At 35.2% G+C, this 16723-nt stretch overlaps 1 protein-coding gene across 1 annotated transcript; it reads right to left on the reverse strand.

Annotated features, from left to right (window-relative positions):
- Positions 1-144: 144 nt before the first annotated feature.
- DCTN4-p62 (dynactin subunit 4) lies at positions 145-16659 on the reverse strand. Its single transcript, XM_071583835.1, has 9 exons — positions 16384-16659; positions 16074-16144; positions 15765-15943; positions 11186-11340; positions 8741-8942; positions 7726-7909; positions 2077-2281; positions 1354-1604; positions 145-721 (listed from the first exon to the last, which is right to left on the reverse strand). Exons 1-9 carry the CDS (start codon positions 16510-16512, stop codon positions 499-501), a joined length of 1599 nt encoding a protein of 532 aa, XP_071439936.1. The 5' UTR covers positions 16513-16659; the 3' UTR covers positions 145-498.
- Between the last annotated feature and the right edge of the window lie 64 nt (positions 16660-16723).

The raw sequence follows: 16723 nt of genomic DNA on the forward strand, positions 1-16723 counted from the left end.
TCTGATTTATCAGTAAACTGTGAGTTTGCTATCACATCAGGGAATTAGTAAAAGAACTGCAGGTAGATAGATATATGTCAGGAGAGATGAATCAATGTTTGATTTATATATTTTCAAATTTTTGATCAATAATATAAACTTAAATAACTAAGTAAGCCTTTATTGTTACAAAAAGAATAAATTCATGAAAAGCAAGAAATCTGAGTGCATAAAAAATTTGTTGGTGGCATGTTAAAGTTAGACACTGTCTGTTAGCATTGTCTGCGCATACAATGGAGCAAACACCTAAACCATTATGATCATTATACAACATGATCAGCAATAATTAGTTCCGCAATTCTGGCTTTTACAGGAAATCAACCAATAAAATAAATTCACGAAAGCACCCGACACAATTGAAAATTGACAAACAGACCATATGTGATTTAAATGGCTACTTGAAATGGCATAAATAAATAAATACACAGCTGACGATTATTGTGGGATTATACCATTAAATCATTTTGATTCTGCTTTTGATAGATTCAAGTAAACCTTCACTTTAAGAGTGACTTTCTGTACCTCTTTTAAATCCACACTAGTCAAAGTTTTTAAATATTCATACTGCATTATAAATCCAACGTGCCCATTCTCATTAGACAATGGTTTACCATCTTTATCTTTCCTAGATTGCAAGCCCATTCTTAAGGAAACCTTGTTGGTCTTTCTCCACACAACGACCCTGTAAAAGTTTGAAAATGCCACATCAATGTTATGCTAGCATACCCACTAAATATAAAAAAATCTGGTTAATGAAACTTATCCTTAGTGTAATAATGATTGGGTTAATTAATTATGTTTATCCATAGAGTAGCTTCCAATTGTGATTGATCTTTTAAAACACTTTTTCTAAACTTTACAGGTAGTGTGATATTAGAATCTTTGACAATGCATTTACAAGAGCTTTAATAAAATAATATATTTAAATAGGATTGCACTTTCAAATAAAAAGCGCCTGAAGAAGTGACATATATTTAGAACAAAATGAGCTCTCTCCATAGGAATGAAAAAAAATACGCACTCAAAAATTATTCATAAATAAAATGTAAACACTATCATGCATAAGCCAATCAGAGACATTTTTCAATAATAAATGCTATAAGAAAATAACAGTAGTAGCTTGTTTTAGTTAATTTTTATGAGTAATAATATGAGAAAATACCCTAGAGGCCTCATTTATGGCTAATTATTTTAGCCCATGGCTTAAGAGTGATAGTCAACTTCTTGTGACTCTTTACTTTGAAAACTTGCTCAAGAGGGTGGAGTTAGGACTAAGTGCCAATGGCACAGCAAAATAAATTATTGTCAACTTACAAAGGATCATCATTAAAACCATGTGAATCAGAGGAGTCATCAAACTCAGCAGCATCATCACGGGCAGATAGAAGCACCATGGAAGAGGGCAGGATGGGATCTGCAACAACGTTAGCCACTTGAAGTCCTTCAGGGAATTTGATGGTTGCCATTTTCCCTTGTAATGGCACGGATAATGTTAAAGATGATGGACCACTGCTACTTATGCTGGCTGGTCCAGACATCTCCTCTGCTTTCTGCAACTGCAGTGCCTATCAAAACAGTCCAATAAGAAGAATTTTAATTTCAGCACGACCACAAGCTACCTCAAAGGTATGAGTAATGGATTAACATTTATAAAAGATACTCATGAGCCGATGAACAATTCATGCATCCCATAGAATACCATTGCGATTCAAACTTGTTTTTAAATTTATTACATAATGCCTTTTATGTACGCATCTATAATCTCTTCAGGACGTTATTGGCAACGGAAGTAATCCAAGTTGAAAGAATACGCATCCATCTCCTTTGTAATATGTAATATTAAGCATTTATTTCTTAGCTTTTCTTCGGAATTTGTTCTTTTGCTCACAACTTCCAGAAAAGGTTCCAAATACCAACAGCACATAAAAGGCATAACCTAATGAGTTTGAAGAAGTACCAATTACTACTTATGCCTCACCCCATATGATTGAAAATACTTGTATATTGAAGTGAAGGAAATGGGCAGCAAAAAAATACCTCATATTCTCGTCTCTTCTCCTCCTGCTCCCTTTCCCTTTCCTCTTCTTCCTCCTCAGCAGTTGGCAATGGAAGGAAGTGCACCTTCATTTGGTGCTGTGTTGGATTCACCAACAATATAACAAGCTTCCCATCAACATCTGTGCCATCATCTTGCCTCTTCGGAGCAATACACTTGACTATTCGGATTTCTGGGACCATGTAACTGACAAATAAGGGTACATAAATGACAGCTAGATCCTTCATTTTTAAAAGTTTGCTTAAGAATGAAATACATGCATATTTTTTTTTTAAGGTAATCTACCGGTTAAGGTAGGTTTTTGGATGGACACAACTACCAAACAAATATTTTAATACTCCTAACAAAACACAAAATCCATCATCCTACTCTATATCAGGTCCCTCTTCATCTCTGAGTACTTTCTTCCTCCCTTCATCCCGTCCAACATCCCTATCCTCTTCCTTCCCTTTCCTCTTTTGCCCAACATTCTACCCTCTATCACAGTCTTCAACATCCCACTGCCGGTCAACACCCCCTTCATCCACTTTTCCTGCCTCCATAGGATTGCTCCCAACAAACCCCTCTCTTTGCCCACCATACCAAGTACTTCCTCATTTGTTTTCTTCTCTGTCCATTTCACCTTCTCCATTCTTCTCCATACCCACATTTCAAAAGCCTCCAATCTGCATCTATCCTCCTGCTTCAATAACCACGTTTCTGCACCGTGCATAGCTACGCTCCATATCAAAGTTTTTACTAGTCTTTTCTTAACATCCTTACTCAACGTCCCCGTCATTAACTCCTTCCTCCTTGTAAAAGCCTCTTTGCCTGGCGCAATTCTTCTCCTTACGTCCCTACTACTTTGACCGTGTTGGTCCAAAACACTGCCGAGATACGTAAACTGTTCTACCTGCTCCAGCTTTTGCCTTCCTATTTTAATGTTAAGTTTAGCCTTTTTCTTTCTATAAAATCGCATAACCTTTGTTTTATTAATATTGATTCTCATCCCATACCTGTTGCACTGAATTTCCAATTCACTCAGCAATACTTGCAGCCCCTTGGCTGACTGACAAACTAAAGCTTGGTCATCAGCAAACCTAACTGATTTTACGAATCCCCCGCCCACTTTCATTCCTACCTCGAGTTCTTCCCATGCCTCTTTGATCATTTCCTCTGCATACAGGTTGAACAGCAACGGTGATAATGGGCAACCCTGCCTTACACCCCTTCCTAACACTGCCCATCCTGACTCCCCGTTTCCCACCCGCACCTGAGCAGTCTGAGACATGTACAGGTTGTGGATTAGCCTCCTTTCCCTCCAATCTATTCTTATTTTCTGCAATACACTCATTAGTTTTTCCCAATTCACTCTATCAAACGCTTTTTCGAAATCTACGAAACAGGCAAATACCTCCTGGTTGTGTTCTATATTCCTCTCGATTAATAATCTCATTACTGCAATGGCATCACGCGTACCTCTCCCCTTCCTAAACCCAAACTGATCATCCCCTAAGTAATCATTTGCCCTACTCTCTATCCTTTTGTTTATGATCCTGAGAACAACTTTAGCTGTGTGGGATATCAAACTAATTGTCCTATAGTCCTCACATGACGTGGCCTTTACCTTTTTCGGAATCGGAACTAAAACTGCTCTCACAAAGTCTTCCGGCCAGATTCCCTCCTCATAAATGCTACGGATCAGTCCATATAGCCTCTTCCTCCCACATTTTCCTAAGCATTTTAAAAGTTCCACGGGAATGTTATCTAGCCCCACGGCCTTATTTAGTTTCATCTCCCTTAATGCCCTTTCTATCTCATTGTCTAGTATGCCTGGACCTAAGCTGTCTTCCTCTACGTCATTTTCTTTTTCAATGTCTAACTTTGTTGGTCTGAGTTCTTTACTATACAGTTCTTCTATATACTCCTTCCATCTCTCTTGGATCTTTCCTGCGTCGACTATTACCTTACCCGCCTTATCTCTAACTGTTAGCATAGCTCTTCCTTTCTTACTTCCCGATAAAGATTTAACTTTGATGTACAGCGCACCGATGCATATATGTAACTTGAATTCAAAAACAATATTAAAATGATTACATCATGGGCACACTCGAATAAACTTAGTGGCAGCAAACTTAGGGCTTGTTCTGAGCACATGACATTTATATTTTATCCACCAATGGCAATTCAATAATTTATTCTTATTAAATCCATATCAGAAAGTAGAGAGGGAATATTAAAAATTTGCACTTTTAAATGTTCTATACCATTAATTCAAGGTATTCTCCCTATTATAAAGGAAGGTTTTCACAGACCTTAATGGCTATTTATTTCTAAGTATTGTGGGAACTTCCTATTTCTTTTTTCATTTCATCCTAACTTCAGACTGCCGTAATGCTATCAAAAAAATCCTACAATCTTCCATCCTTTATCCCACTTTCCCAATGTTCTCCCTTCAAAATAATACTGTAGTCCAGTTGAAAGCTGGTGGCCTCGACCTACGCAGGAGGAGGCATGAATGGCGGGAAATTTGGCTAGAGGGTTTGCGGAAGGGTAGTTAAAAGGCCTCAGGCAGCTGCTTAACAGTGCGGCCAATGGCAGCAGAAGGATTTGTGAACAGCTTTGAAGACATCACCAAAAGCACACTTGAGTATTGCTCTCAGCCAACAGGTTTTTGCAATTGAACGATTTCCCACGCTACATTAGCACTATTTTCTCAGTATTTTTTTCTCTCAGTATTAACTGTAGGAAATTAATAATTTGAAAATGAGTTTGACATTTATTCATTTTTAAATATGTAGACATATTTCAATCAAAAAACTTCCTTATTCACTGTCGCTTTCAGGACTTTCATCAGTTTCTTCTTCATTAATTATAATTGAATTATGAAAACCGCCCATAACAACTTCATTTTCAATAAATGTTGATAAATGTAACACACTCTTGCACACTTAAAAGGGGAACACTGATTCCCTCGGCCACTTCCTTCTTCATAAAAGTTAAAACTTTATAAATAATCTCCCATGCCTGACTATGCAATGCCTTCCCATTACTTACTTTTGAATCCATGTTTTACGAGGTAAACTACCAATAAAATCTATGAGTAAACTAAATCTGCATAAATCATTACAATTAAATAATCTTAAGCAGAACACAAAAATCTTAAATAATAACTGCATCTATATGATATTTATGCCCAACCTGCAAAAATACCCTAGCTTTAAATTGAATTAACCTTATAAAATAAATTAACGATTAAAACTAAGGAATAGTAAATTTTGCTGAGTAACAAATGGAAATAACCTCTGAACATGATGCTAGGAATACACTAAATATAAGCTATCTGATAACCTAAATAAACCTTTAGAAGAAAAAACTAAAAACCAAGCTTGCTAACTAACATGCAAACCTAAACACTAAGGTTGAAAAAGCAGCAAGGTTGGCAACGAGCACATATGGTCACAGTGAGATATCGAGAGTGAATGAAACTTTCACCCACACATCCCTCTTATATACCCATCTTGGAAAGGGTACCCCTGAAACCCAAAACTTGCTTCTGCGCATAGGCCACTAGCTTTCAACCGAGCTATACCTTTCAATATTTCCTTTACCCACATCCTCCATCTTTTCCAGCTGGCCTCCCAGTTACTTCCTCTCTTCTCCCACCCTATTGAAAATCTCAGCATTTATCTTATCTCTATTCAACTTATTTTCCACCATACCTTCATCTCAAAAGTCTTCAATTTATACTCATCTTCTTACCTCAAGACCAAGTCTCACATCAATAAAACACTAAGCTCCATATTAAAGGGTACACTAATCTTTTATTCACATATTTACTCACTGAAACTGTTATCAATTCTCTCATTCTCCCAAATTCATCTTCTGCTAATGCATCCTTTCCCCATTACAGCATCCTTTTCTCTCTAAAATACTACCCTAATACACAAACTGCATCACCTGCTTTAGTTCATTCCCTTTTACTTTAATATTTTTTTTAGCATCCTTACTTCTAGAGATTCTCATTACTTTTGTTTCCTTGAGGTTAATCCTCATCCCATACCTCTTGCATTGTTGCAGTAAAACTCAATACTAATTGAAATCCATCGGCTGTCTGACTCAATATTACATGATCATCTGCAACCCTACCTGACTTAACCATCTTACTATTGACTTTCATTCCCAGCTCCAGCTGTCCCATTCTATCTTTAAAATTTGCTCAGCAAATATGTTAAACAGAATCAGCAATAAAGGACAACCCTGTCTTACTACCCTGCCAATCACTGTCCATCCTGATTCTCCCTCTGCCACCCTTGCCTGTTCTGTATGATTCATGTTGAAGGTTTGGATTGACATTCTTCTCATATAGCTGCTTAAAACTTTTTCAGGATTGGGATCAAAATTGACCGAGGAAATCTTCTGGCCATATTCCTTCCTCATAAATATTGATTATAAGTTCAAAGAATTCCTTCATTCCATTTTTCTCTAGGCTCTTTACTAATTCTCAGGCGACTATTTATTTCTACTACCTTGTTAGTGCTTTTTCTATCTCAATATGCTCCCTTGCAACATGCTAACAACTCTCTTACCTTCTCATATAGTGATTTAAATTTTCCTTGAACCTGAAATTTTTCTATATTCCCACACTGATCATCCCACCAAATTTCCTTGGCCCTATTAATCTCTTGCCCAAGTCCACCGTTTAATTCTCTGTACATTCTTCTCCCTATTTCCATGTTTACATTTTTTCATTTTCTTCTTTCATCTCTTAATCATTTATCCAAACCTCACATTCTGCAGAACTCAAATGTTTTCTCTCCATGATCAATTCTATTTCCTAAACTGTATTCTCCTACCTCTCCACCCAATCCCTCCCTTGGCATTCTAATCCCCCATTACTATCAGATGGAATGTTCCAAGTAATGTCTGCAGTCCCAAATTCTCAACTCACACAAGCATAACACATCCATACTCCACTCCCCACTAATGTTTTCAACTCTCCAGAGCTTATCACCACTCTTATATATTTCATGTGCCTATCCCAACTATTGTGGTTCTCTTCTGTGTTTTCTATTCCTCTGCTGTCAGATCAGTTGTGCAAGGACTTCATGTGATGATGATACTAATACACAGACAGCAAATTAAATCATTTTTAAACAACGCAATGTTCATGTAAACACAACAATGTTTTTATATTTGTGCGATACAGTATTTTTATATCTTAAGTTATGGGACTATGCACTATGCATTGGGATCAACAAAGTCTCCCTAGTAGATTTCAATTACCAGATTAATCTCACTTATAAAGGGCAAATTCGAGGAGTTGATATTCACAACCAGTTTTATGAATGACAGTGTTTTCAAGGATGAGCGTTAATGATGTGTGACAAATGAAATATACGACAATATCCAAAAAAGATTCTAATAAGCCAACGAGAAACTGAAGATTAGAATGATAAAACCCATTTTTTGAATGAATATAATTTTACAATGCATAAATATTTCCGGTAAATATCATGCATTTGTAATTTTATGAACTTTGTTGTCAGCTTAGCGGAATAAACTATGGAATGATTACAATAAACACATAATCATAGCAAATGGACCTTTATAAATGAAGCATGAAATGAAGAAGAATGGAATTCACTTACAATGCAGCTAACTGAATTTTAAATTTAATGGAACTTGGATTATATTCCGGCTTGCAAACGTTATGTTCACAGGTCCGGCAACGCAAGGATCGTTTGACAAGGAGGTGCTTGTGACGTGGCAACAGCTTTGAAGTAATTGCTGGCTGAAACTCTGGATGAGCCAAGCGTTGCATCATAGTTGTAACTAAATATATAAATAAGAAAAGCATTCATTAATTTCTGCACACTGTAAATGAAGCCTGGGATGCTGCTATCCCAGGAGATCTGTTGGATGCAAAATTTTTGCACCATGACTTTAACTTTTAGAGCATTTCTTGATTGTGTAATCATGAATGCTATACACAAGTTTACAAGCAAAAAAATTCTGCCACCAGAGGAAAAATAATTAGATAAAATATTAGTCTCCCTATGCATATGTATCAGGAAAATATAAACATTAATCAATAGAACATTGAAATATTAAAAATGATCCAATAGAAACCTAGAGATTAAATTACATAGCTCCAGGGCAATGGATTATCTGGCAAAATTAGATTTAAAAAGTATTGCCCAGAGAAATTCGCAGCTCTCATAAATAATATAATATTAAATAAAAGTTGCTTGTGACCATAATTCATTGTACAGTGCTGCTACTGACTAAGAGGTACATGGTAATTCTACATACTAGGGGAGTTAACATTTGCAGCCACACTGTAGAAGCTGAAGCAGTGAACTACAATGTCCATGAATACATGATTCATATTTACAAAATTATTCAACCAGCAATAAATATGGAAGGATTTTCTGGTGATTTAAGCCCAACAATCTAACAATTTCTAGCTATACAGCTAAATGATTTCTTATATTTTTAGCTATTCCTGGGCTAATTTGTATTTTTCATGACTTATCCCGGCTTGCACAAACTGTAATAAGCCTACATTAGATACTCTCATGAGCAACATAATATCAGATCAGAGTTCAGAATTTATAAATTTATTATCGTTTTGGCATCCATTAATTTCAGACAAGAACTTACTGCAATTAAGATCTGGAGCCTCTGTAAATATTTCATTCGGCAGCTTTTCCACTTCCTCGATTGCTTCAGAGGGAGCCAATGCTTGTTGAATTGATGCAATGATTGCCTGCTCATCACGCCCCCTTGTGCCAGAAGTAAGCGAAGTCAAGGGTGAAGCACCAGGGCGTTTGCGGGCCAGGATTGCAGCCAATCCAAATTTATCCTACATCATGACAACAAGAATGAGAGGTTACAAATTATGAATAGAATAACTGATACAACTTCAAATAAGGTATCCATACTAAAAGAGTTGGTAATTTTCCAAAATTTTTTCATATGATCATCAAACAATGCCATGAAGTGAAGCCTGGAAGTATTGGATTGTAACCTACAGCCAGGATTGTAATTCTACATACAAAAATAGTAGATACTAAGCTGGCATTGTTGGAGTTGCGCACATCCATCGATGTAAGTCATTAAAATCACTACTTTTCAAATCTTTCACTAACCAGAATATTAATTTTCCAATTTACTTAACAATTCCAATTGCACTTCATGGACTTTATATATGTCTATCATAACAGAAGGAACATTTCCACAAAATTTTAATATTAGCTACAATGCGTTTCACCTTAATACAGCATCATTAGGCAAGAAGAATGCAACCGTACATCTTCTGTACGTGGTGATGCCAAATCAGAGTGAAATGAATTGCACTATAAAAAGTCCAACTCTGTGGAAAAGTACACCTTTTCTTCGGCTATTATAGATATTTTCCAATTCCAAGTGACCCCAGCTTGGAGAAAAATTACCAAATTATATCAACTCACAATCCTAAAGTGGACAAATGAATTTAAGAGAAGTTTGGGACAGCTGTTTTGAAACAAATGAGAAACCAAAAGCTGTCTCAGATAAAAGGAATTAGCTGTGAAGTTAGAAGACATGAATGGATACAAAACTTAATTCACATCAAAGTTGCAATGCTGACAATAAAATAAAAATGCAAACCAAAGCATTTAGAAAAGTAGGACCCAGACAATCCCAAAAAAGGGATGACTTACTTTGAATTCAATGGTTTCAGGCTCACCGTTGGGAAAATTCATGATCACTGGATGAGTACACTTTGTACCTTTTCATTATAAATTTGATACTTATGTTTGAACTATAGTGATGCAATGAATTTTTAGTGAAAATATAAAAAGTTTAATCATTCAGTAAATAATTACTACATTAACTCATTATTTTTTTTGTATGCAAGATAAATGAACCATATGATCATGAAGGAGGAAGCTGTAAATGCATGATATCATGAAAGATAAATCTAAATATATACAACTAACAATTAAGATATTGTCTCTGCCACACATTTTCTTTGTAATTAGTTGGACTGAAACTAAAATGGTTACTAAATATCAAAAAGCCAATGTTTTACACAACAGTTTAAATGAACTATTTGAATATGGAATTATTATATCCCAAGAAAAATCAACATAGATCCATTGTTTGCTAACTCGTCCTTCTGTTTCTAAAATGAATACAATTAAGATGTGGATGTAAATATTGCAGCAATACAAATGAGCAAATGAAAATTTAAAAGCCGATTTAAAAAAATCAAATTACTGCCGTATGATATCTTAGACAAAGTTGGAATTGACTCAGCTTAATTGCCTGCAGAAAAAGATTAACCACAATTATTTTGAAGAATGAAACAGCTTTTTATAAACTAAATCCCGAGTTGGCCTATTCAGCTAAGTTACATATGCATTATATATTAGTAACTCTGTCCCAAATCAGAAGATGCTGCCAGCTTGATCAGATGGAAAGAGCTAGCAAGTTAACAAAAACATCTTTCCCAGATACTGTTAAGCAAAAGCTTATTTACATGGCCAAGAAAACAATCAAGAATTAAAGTCATTCCTGAATACTAAAATAGTTTAAATTTAGGTGCTTTTCCCTCAGAAAGTTCAAGTAAGACTTTCGCAAAATAAATTTAGAAAACCAACATTGTTAGTGCGTTATGCTTGGGCATGAATCGTTGCTTAAGACTTGCCAATAAAATATATTTTTCATATTTTATCAATATTCTAAATCCAAATTAAAGAATTGCTTATCTCATATAATGGCACACAATTGTAAATTACAGCACTTGTAATAACCTTAAAAAAAATTATAATTTTTTTCATATTTTCACAAAAACTCGAATGACATAGCTCGTTACAAGTATCAACATATTTTGTGTTCTTGTCAGCTCTGTAATAAACCTCAACTTTTATTTGGAAGCATTATTAAGACTCTTGATGCAAAAAAAGTAACAAAGGCTCTTCACCGGAAAACTATTTTGGTAAAGAAATAAGTGTGTGTCAGGAGGTAGGTAAGTAATTAACATTTTATTCACGTATCTCTGTGAATTCCATAATGCCACTTCATTCAAAAAAATTATCAACACTATTTTAAGCAATTACTCACAGAAAAATTTAGGTAGCTTCTCCGGGGAGCATAACTTTTCCTCTCCCTCTCTTGGCGTTCTTTCTCCTCTACAGCAGCCACCATTTTATAGTGATCGACAAGTGTAGTAACACGAGCTGCCTCAGGCGTCTCCGGCTCTGGCCAACCACGGCTTGCTAATGAGAAAAGCAGTAATTATGTGACTACTCTGTGCAAGTAAAACATTTTTTTCCAGGCTTACAAACATAACATCCATTCACAGTCTCATCATGATTATTCAGTACACTAAACAAAAAGTAGAGTGGGGTACTTAGTCCAAGGTCCTATATTGAACAGACTTTCTTGCACCTCAAAAATAAGCCCTCCTATGTGGAAGTTCATGTTCATTAAATGAAGAACACAATGTATATTTCCACTGTTCTTTATTTCTGTACAACTAGTTTCAATGCTTAGGCGTCATCATCAGGTTTAATGAGAGTTAAAGTTATACCAATTTATGTCCACTACCCTAATAAGCATTACTGCCAGAAGATCTCAGCAAACTACATATTTCTACATCTACAGCAAATCTCTTATCTTATACAGGCTCATTGGAAGTAAATACTTACAGTGGTCAAAAGCCACAAGAAAAAATAAAAGTGGATTTAAGTTTTGATGAAATTAAATCCTTTTACTGGAAGTTCTCAGAAGAGAAGGAGAATCACGTGATTAATGAAGTAATTAATTATGAATAACAAAACCATCCCATTGGCAGCCAAATGTCCACCAAGTTGCTTAAGTAAGAACTAAAAATTATAAAGGAAATCATATTTAAAAATAAAAAATAGAAATTAATTAAAAAGGAAATTTGAAGGAAGAAATGACAACTAGGATAATATATTATTCAGTGTGTGGCCATTCTTAATTATATTTATATTATGTGTCGACCACATTGGACATACATATGTTTATAATGTTAGTCTTCAGCAACATAACCCATCATTTCAATTTGAGAAAATCTTTCTTAAGTTTCAAAACAAAGGTTTCTTGATCATATTAGAAAACAATGTAAACTTTTTGCATGTTTCATGTTGTTTCCACATAGTTCAAGACTGTTAATGTTTCAAATAATAATAATATTTATTGTTCCCACATCTTAATGAAGTAAAATATAGGACAAGTCAAAAAACAAACAATCCTCTGATTCAGTGTTCCAAAGACTCCAGAAACTCTTCCATACTATAATAGCATTAATCTATTAGAAAATGCTTGAGATATCTCTTTAATGTACTCCTAGAAGAAGCAGATTTTATGCCTAAGGGTAGATAGTTGAAAATTTTGATGGCCACATGAAAGGGACTCTTATTAAATATAGCAGAAGAAGGCAGAATAAGTGTGCATCAAACTCTGTCGAGTATTATGCCCATGTACTTGAGCTTTGGTGATTTGTTTTTTCATATTACCCTTAACATACATACATGAGCAATAAATATACAGACAAGGTAAAGTTGTAATTTTCAATTGTTTAAAATAAGGTTTGCAAGTTTGCCGTGGCACTATTATTGCCCTATACCTAATACATCTTTTTTGCATCATAAAAACTCGACAGAATCCAGGAGATGCTCCCCAGAAAATGATTCTGTAGTTCATAGGAGATTGAAAGTTGCCGTAGTACACCATTTTTAGTACATTTAAATCTAAAATGTTTTCAAGATATCGTAAAATAAATCCACTTTTGGCCAAAGTGGAATATAGGCCATAGATATGGATCCCCCAGTTTAAGGAATCATCAATAGACAAGCCTAAAACTTGGTGATGTGTACCCTTTCTAAGGGTTGGCCATTTAACCAGAGGTCTAACTGAGGCATTTCCTTTCTTTTTTTTTAAATTGAATATAATTTATTTTTAGTAAATTTACAGGCAGTTTGTTAACGTTAAACCATTTTTCCAAGAGCAATAATGAGATATCAAGCTTAGCAAGCAATACCTTGGTACCTTGTGGCTCATTGCCAGAGATATATCATCCTCATACAGAACTATGTTGTTATTCTCAAAATCTCTAGGCAAATATCTAGGAGCAATGATAAAGGCCCAAGAATGCTACAAAGTGGTACCATGACACTTATTGTTTCTAAGGGTGATAAGTGGCTTATCACAATGTTGCTGACCCCAATGCCAGAAACCTCCACCATCTCTTTCATGTCATCTAAATATGATTTATGTCATTTATGGGCAATTCCCCTGATCCCATAGCATTCACATTTACTTAGAAGAATTTCTCAATCCACAGTATCAAATGCATGTGAAAGATTATTGAATACCCAACAGAGTATTCCTTCGAGTCCCAAGAAGTCATTACCTTTTTTAGAAAACTTTAAAGAGCATCATTGGTACCTTTTCCCTCTTGGAATCCAAATTGTTACTTGGTGATACTGGTTGGTCATTGTTAATATCATCCTCATCCCCTTTTTTAAGAATAAGTTTTATCTTTGCTATTTTTAGATAGTCCGCAATCTCACCATTTGTGAACGACTCATTTATTTTAAATGTTAAGGGTTTGCTTATTGCTTTGGAACATTTTTTTATAATCATAGTAGGGATATAATCAACTAATTTAATCATTCCAACTGATGGTTTACTTTTAAGGCTCATGATGCACTTCAAGACCTCATCCTCTGTGGCAGGAAAGAGGACCATGGAGGACGTCACATACTGGCAAACCCGTGCATGAAAACTATCGTTACTCATTATTCCAGTTTGTAAATTCAGAGGCACATTAGTTAGGTAATTGATTGCAACCTCTGCTACTTGTTTTGGACCAGAAAGACTGACCCCCTCCCTCTTTTTTAATGCTAAATTTCCTTTCCTGAGTACTTTTTCCTAGGTTATATGATTAACTACTTGACATGATGTTTCAGTGATATTCTCAGATAGGCTGATGCCTTTATTATAATATGGTTTCCTTGCATGAAGCAGTAAAGACTTATACCCTTTTTTATAGCTTTGGAAGTAGTTAATGAAGCCTGGATCATCCTGCCCTTTTTTTAATGCACACAATTCCCTAAATTTATTGCTGGCTGTTCTCACCTCATCTGCCACCCAGCACTTAGTTTTATTATAGAGAGGAACTCGATTTTTTCTGATGAAGTCATTAGAAAGTCACAAGGCGGATTTGCTTGCTGGAGATTTTTAAATGTCCAAATTAGTAAATCTTAATATTTGTCCATATAAAAACGGTGATAAATACCTAAAACCCATTCTATATTTGGAGTAGTAGTTTTGAGCGTTTTAGGGTGCGTCGACAGCTAAGGTCATTTGGAACCACTCAACAGTACAGTACTCCTCGCGATTCTCAAACTTCCATAATCAATGTTTTTAGGTTATTGCTTCCATGTCAGTTACCCATAAAATGCACAAACTAAATAAAAAATATTATAGACACGATATTCTTTCATTTATGTATATGATACACAATGACTCTGTCCACACTATGGTTAAACTTTCAAAAGAAAATAAAGAAAGTCATCTTTATCCCCTTCCTACACACCTAAATGAATTGAAAATGAAAACTATGCAACAGTAACAATACAGGAGAAACAAAGATAAAGTAAGAGAATGAAATAATTGAGGTTGGTTACTAATTCACCTCCGATGCCAAACCACTCATGTAACATCAGTTTATTAGTAAAACTGTACTACTCAATTTGTACTATTGGGGAAATTTATTCAAACATAACCTACAGTATAATATTATGGGGATCAGCTGCTACTTCTCAAACCATCTTTAAAATGCAAAAGAAAGCTATTAGAATCATCACCAGGAAACCTCACAATGCTCCATCAAGGCTTATTTTCCGTGAATTAAATTTGCTACCACTCCCATGCATCTACATTATGTTTTTAATTCTATATATAAAAAATAACATCGGCAACTAATCTCTTAACTCTGCCTATAATCATCATTACACCAGAGGCAGGAATGACTTCCATTATGGGAATATAAGAACTAAAGCATTGAAATTAGGACCCAATGAAATGGGCATCAGATGATATAACAAACTACCCAAAAGTATCAAGGATACAAAGGGAACTGCTGCATTCAGGCATAAATTAAAAAGATATCTACAGCGCAATATGTTTTACTCGGTTGATGAATATCTCAACAATATTCCCAACCAGTAAGTTCATACTTTTAGTTTCTAGCAATGGTCATGGTCTGATTCATGTTAATGATCAATGATTTTTCTGAATTTGATATTGTATGTGCATGTTACAGCCAATGTTCATGGGTGTGTACCAAACATTTATGTAACTATGAGCATCATTTCTTTTATGTATCTTAACTGAGCCTGTGTATTTGCTCCTAATTGACGTGCCTTATATCATGTACATACTCCACCCACCTGGTATTTTTGTATTGTGATCTCTGGGCAAATAAAAAGTAATAATAATAATAATATTTCTTCACGGATTCTTCCCAAATAAGCACCACTATCACTATTTTCAATCAAGTTTTCTATATTAAAATGCTCATCAAGTGAACTTAAATTTAAGCCGTAATCTCTCATTCAAATATGAGACAGGAAATAATATTACTCTCAGTGTAACATCATGTGCTCACCAACAAATTGATCTGGAAGGCCAGCATCTCTAGATGACCAACGACAAAATCCACAAGACCGATAATACGCTTTGCGGGCAACAGAGATATTGGGATTATCCGGACTGGGTCCTGTAACTGGTGTCAACCTCGTAGAGACGTTACTGAGGCAGCTTGGACAATCATAGCAGGTTGGACACCTATTGAAACGAATAAAATAGACAATTGATGATGAACGAAACCTTCATAACAACGGATAATCGACAAAAAGATTAAATTAAATGAGATCGACCCAAGAAAAGGGATTTCCCAGAGAAAAAACAATCAAACCTGTTTTTCTTAAGTCTTGCATCTGTAGCAGCGGAGTTCTCCTGACAGTTACTGCAGTAATGAGCGTCAACCTAAAGATTGGAGTAGTTGCTATATTACGAAAAATACCGCTAAATTTGTTTTCTAACAGTCCAAAGATTTAAGAGAAAGGATATTCTGATGTCAGACTAAGATATGCCTTAAGATTAATTTTAGGGGTACGATTAAAATAGTATTATCAGAAAACGACATGGGGGAACTCGATACGCGAAATCATTAGCTTAACTATCACCACGTCTGGGATAAAAATACGATAAGAGAAACATCATACCTCGTGATAAACACAGTAAACGCATCTTATTTTTAAGCAATGTCTACAAAAATAAAGGCGATGTATTGGTTTCAAAGCTCCGCATGAACAACCATAGCGTACAATATCTGGCTCAAACAGAGTAGTCATAATAGCTGAGTTTAGCGCGGTGTATTAGCAGTACATATAGTTTCTCGCGTTCATTTCATATTAACTCAATTAGTTCAGAACATTTCACACATCTCCAAACAAATATTACATTTCCGACGTTTCCTATCGTCACTTTTCCTTCACGAAATCGTGACAAATGAACGGCAATATGTTGGTTAACGATGTTGTTCTGTTAGGATTTTGAATACTT

The sequence above is a fragment of the Hetaerina americana genome, unplaced genomic scaffold (genome assembly GCF_022747635.1).
Source record: "Hetaerina americana unplaced genomic scaffold, ioHetAmer1.1.p SCAF_15, whole genome shotgun sequence".
Taxonomy (NCBI): Eukaryota; Metazoa; Arthropoda; class Insecta; order Odonata; family Calopterygidae; genus Hetaerina; species Hetaerina americana.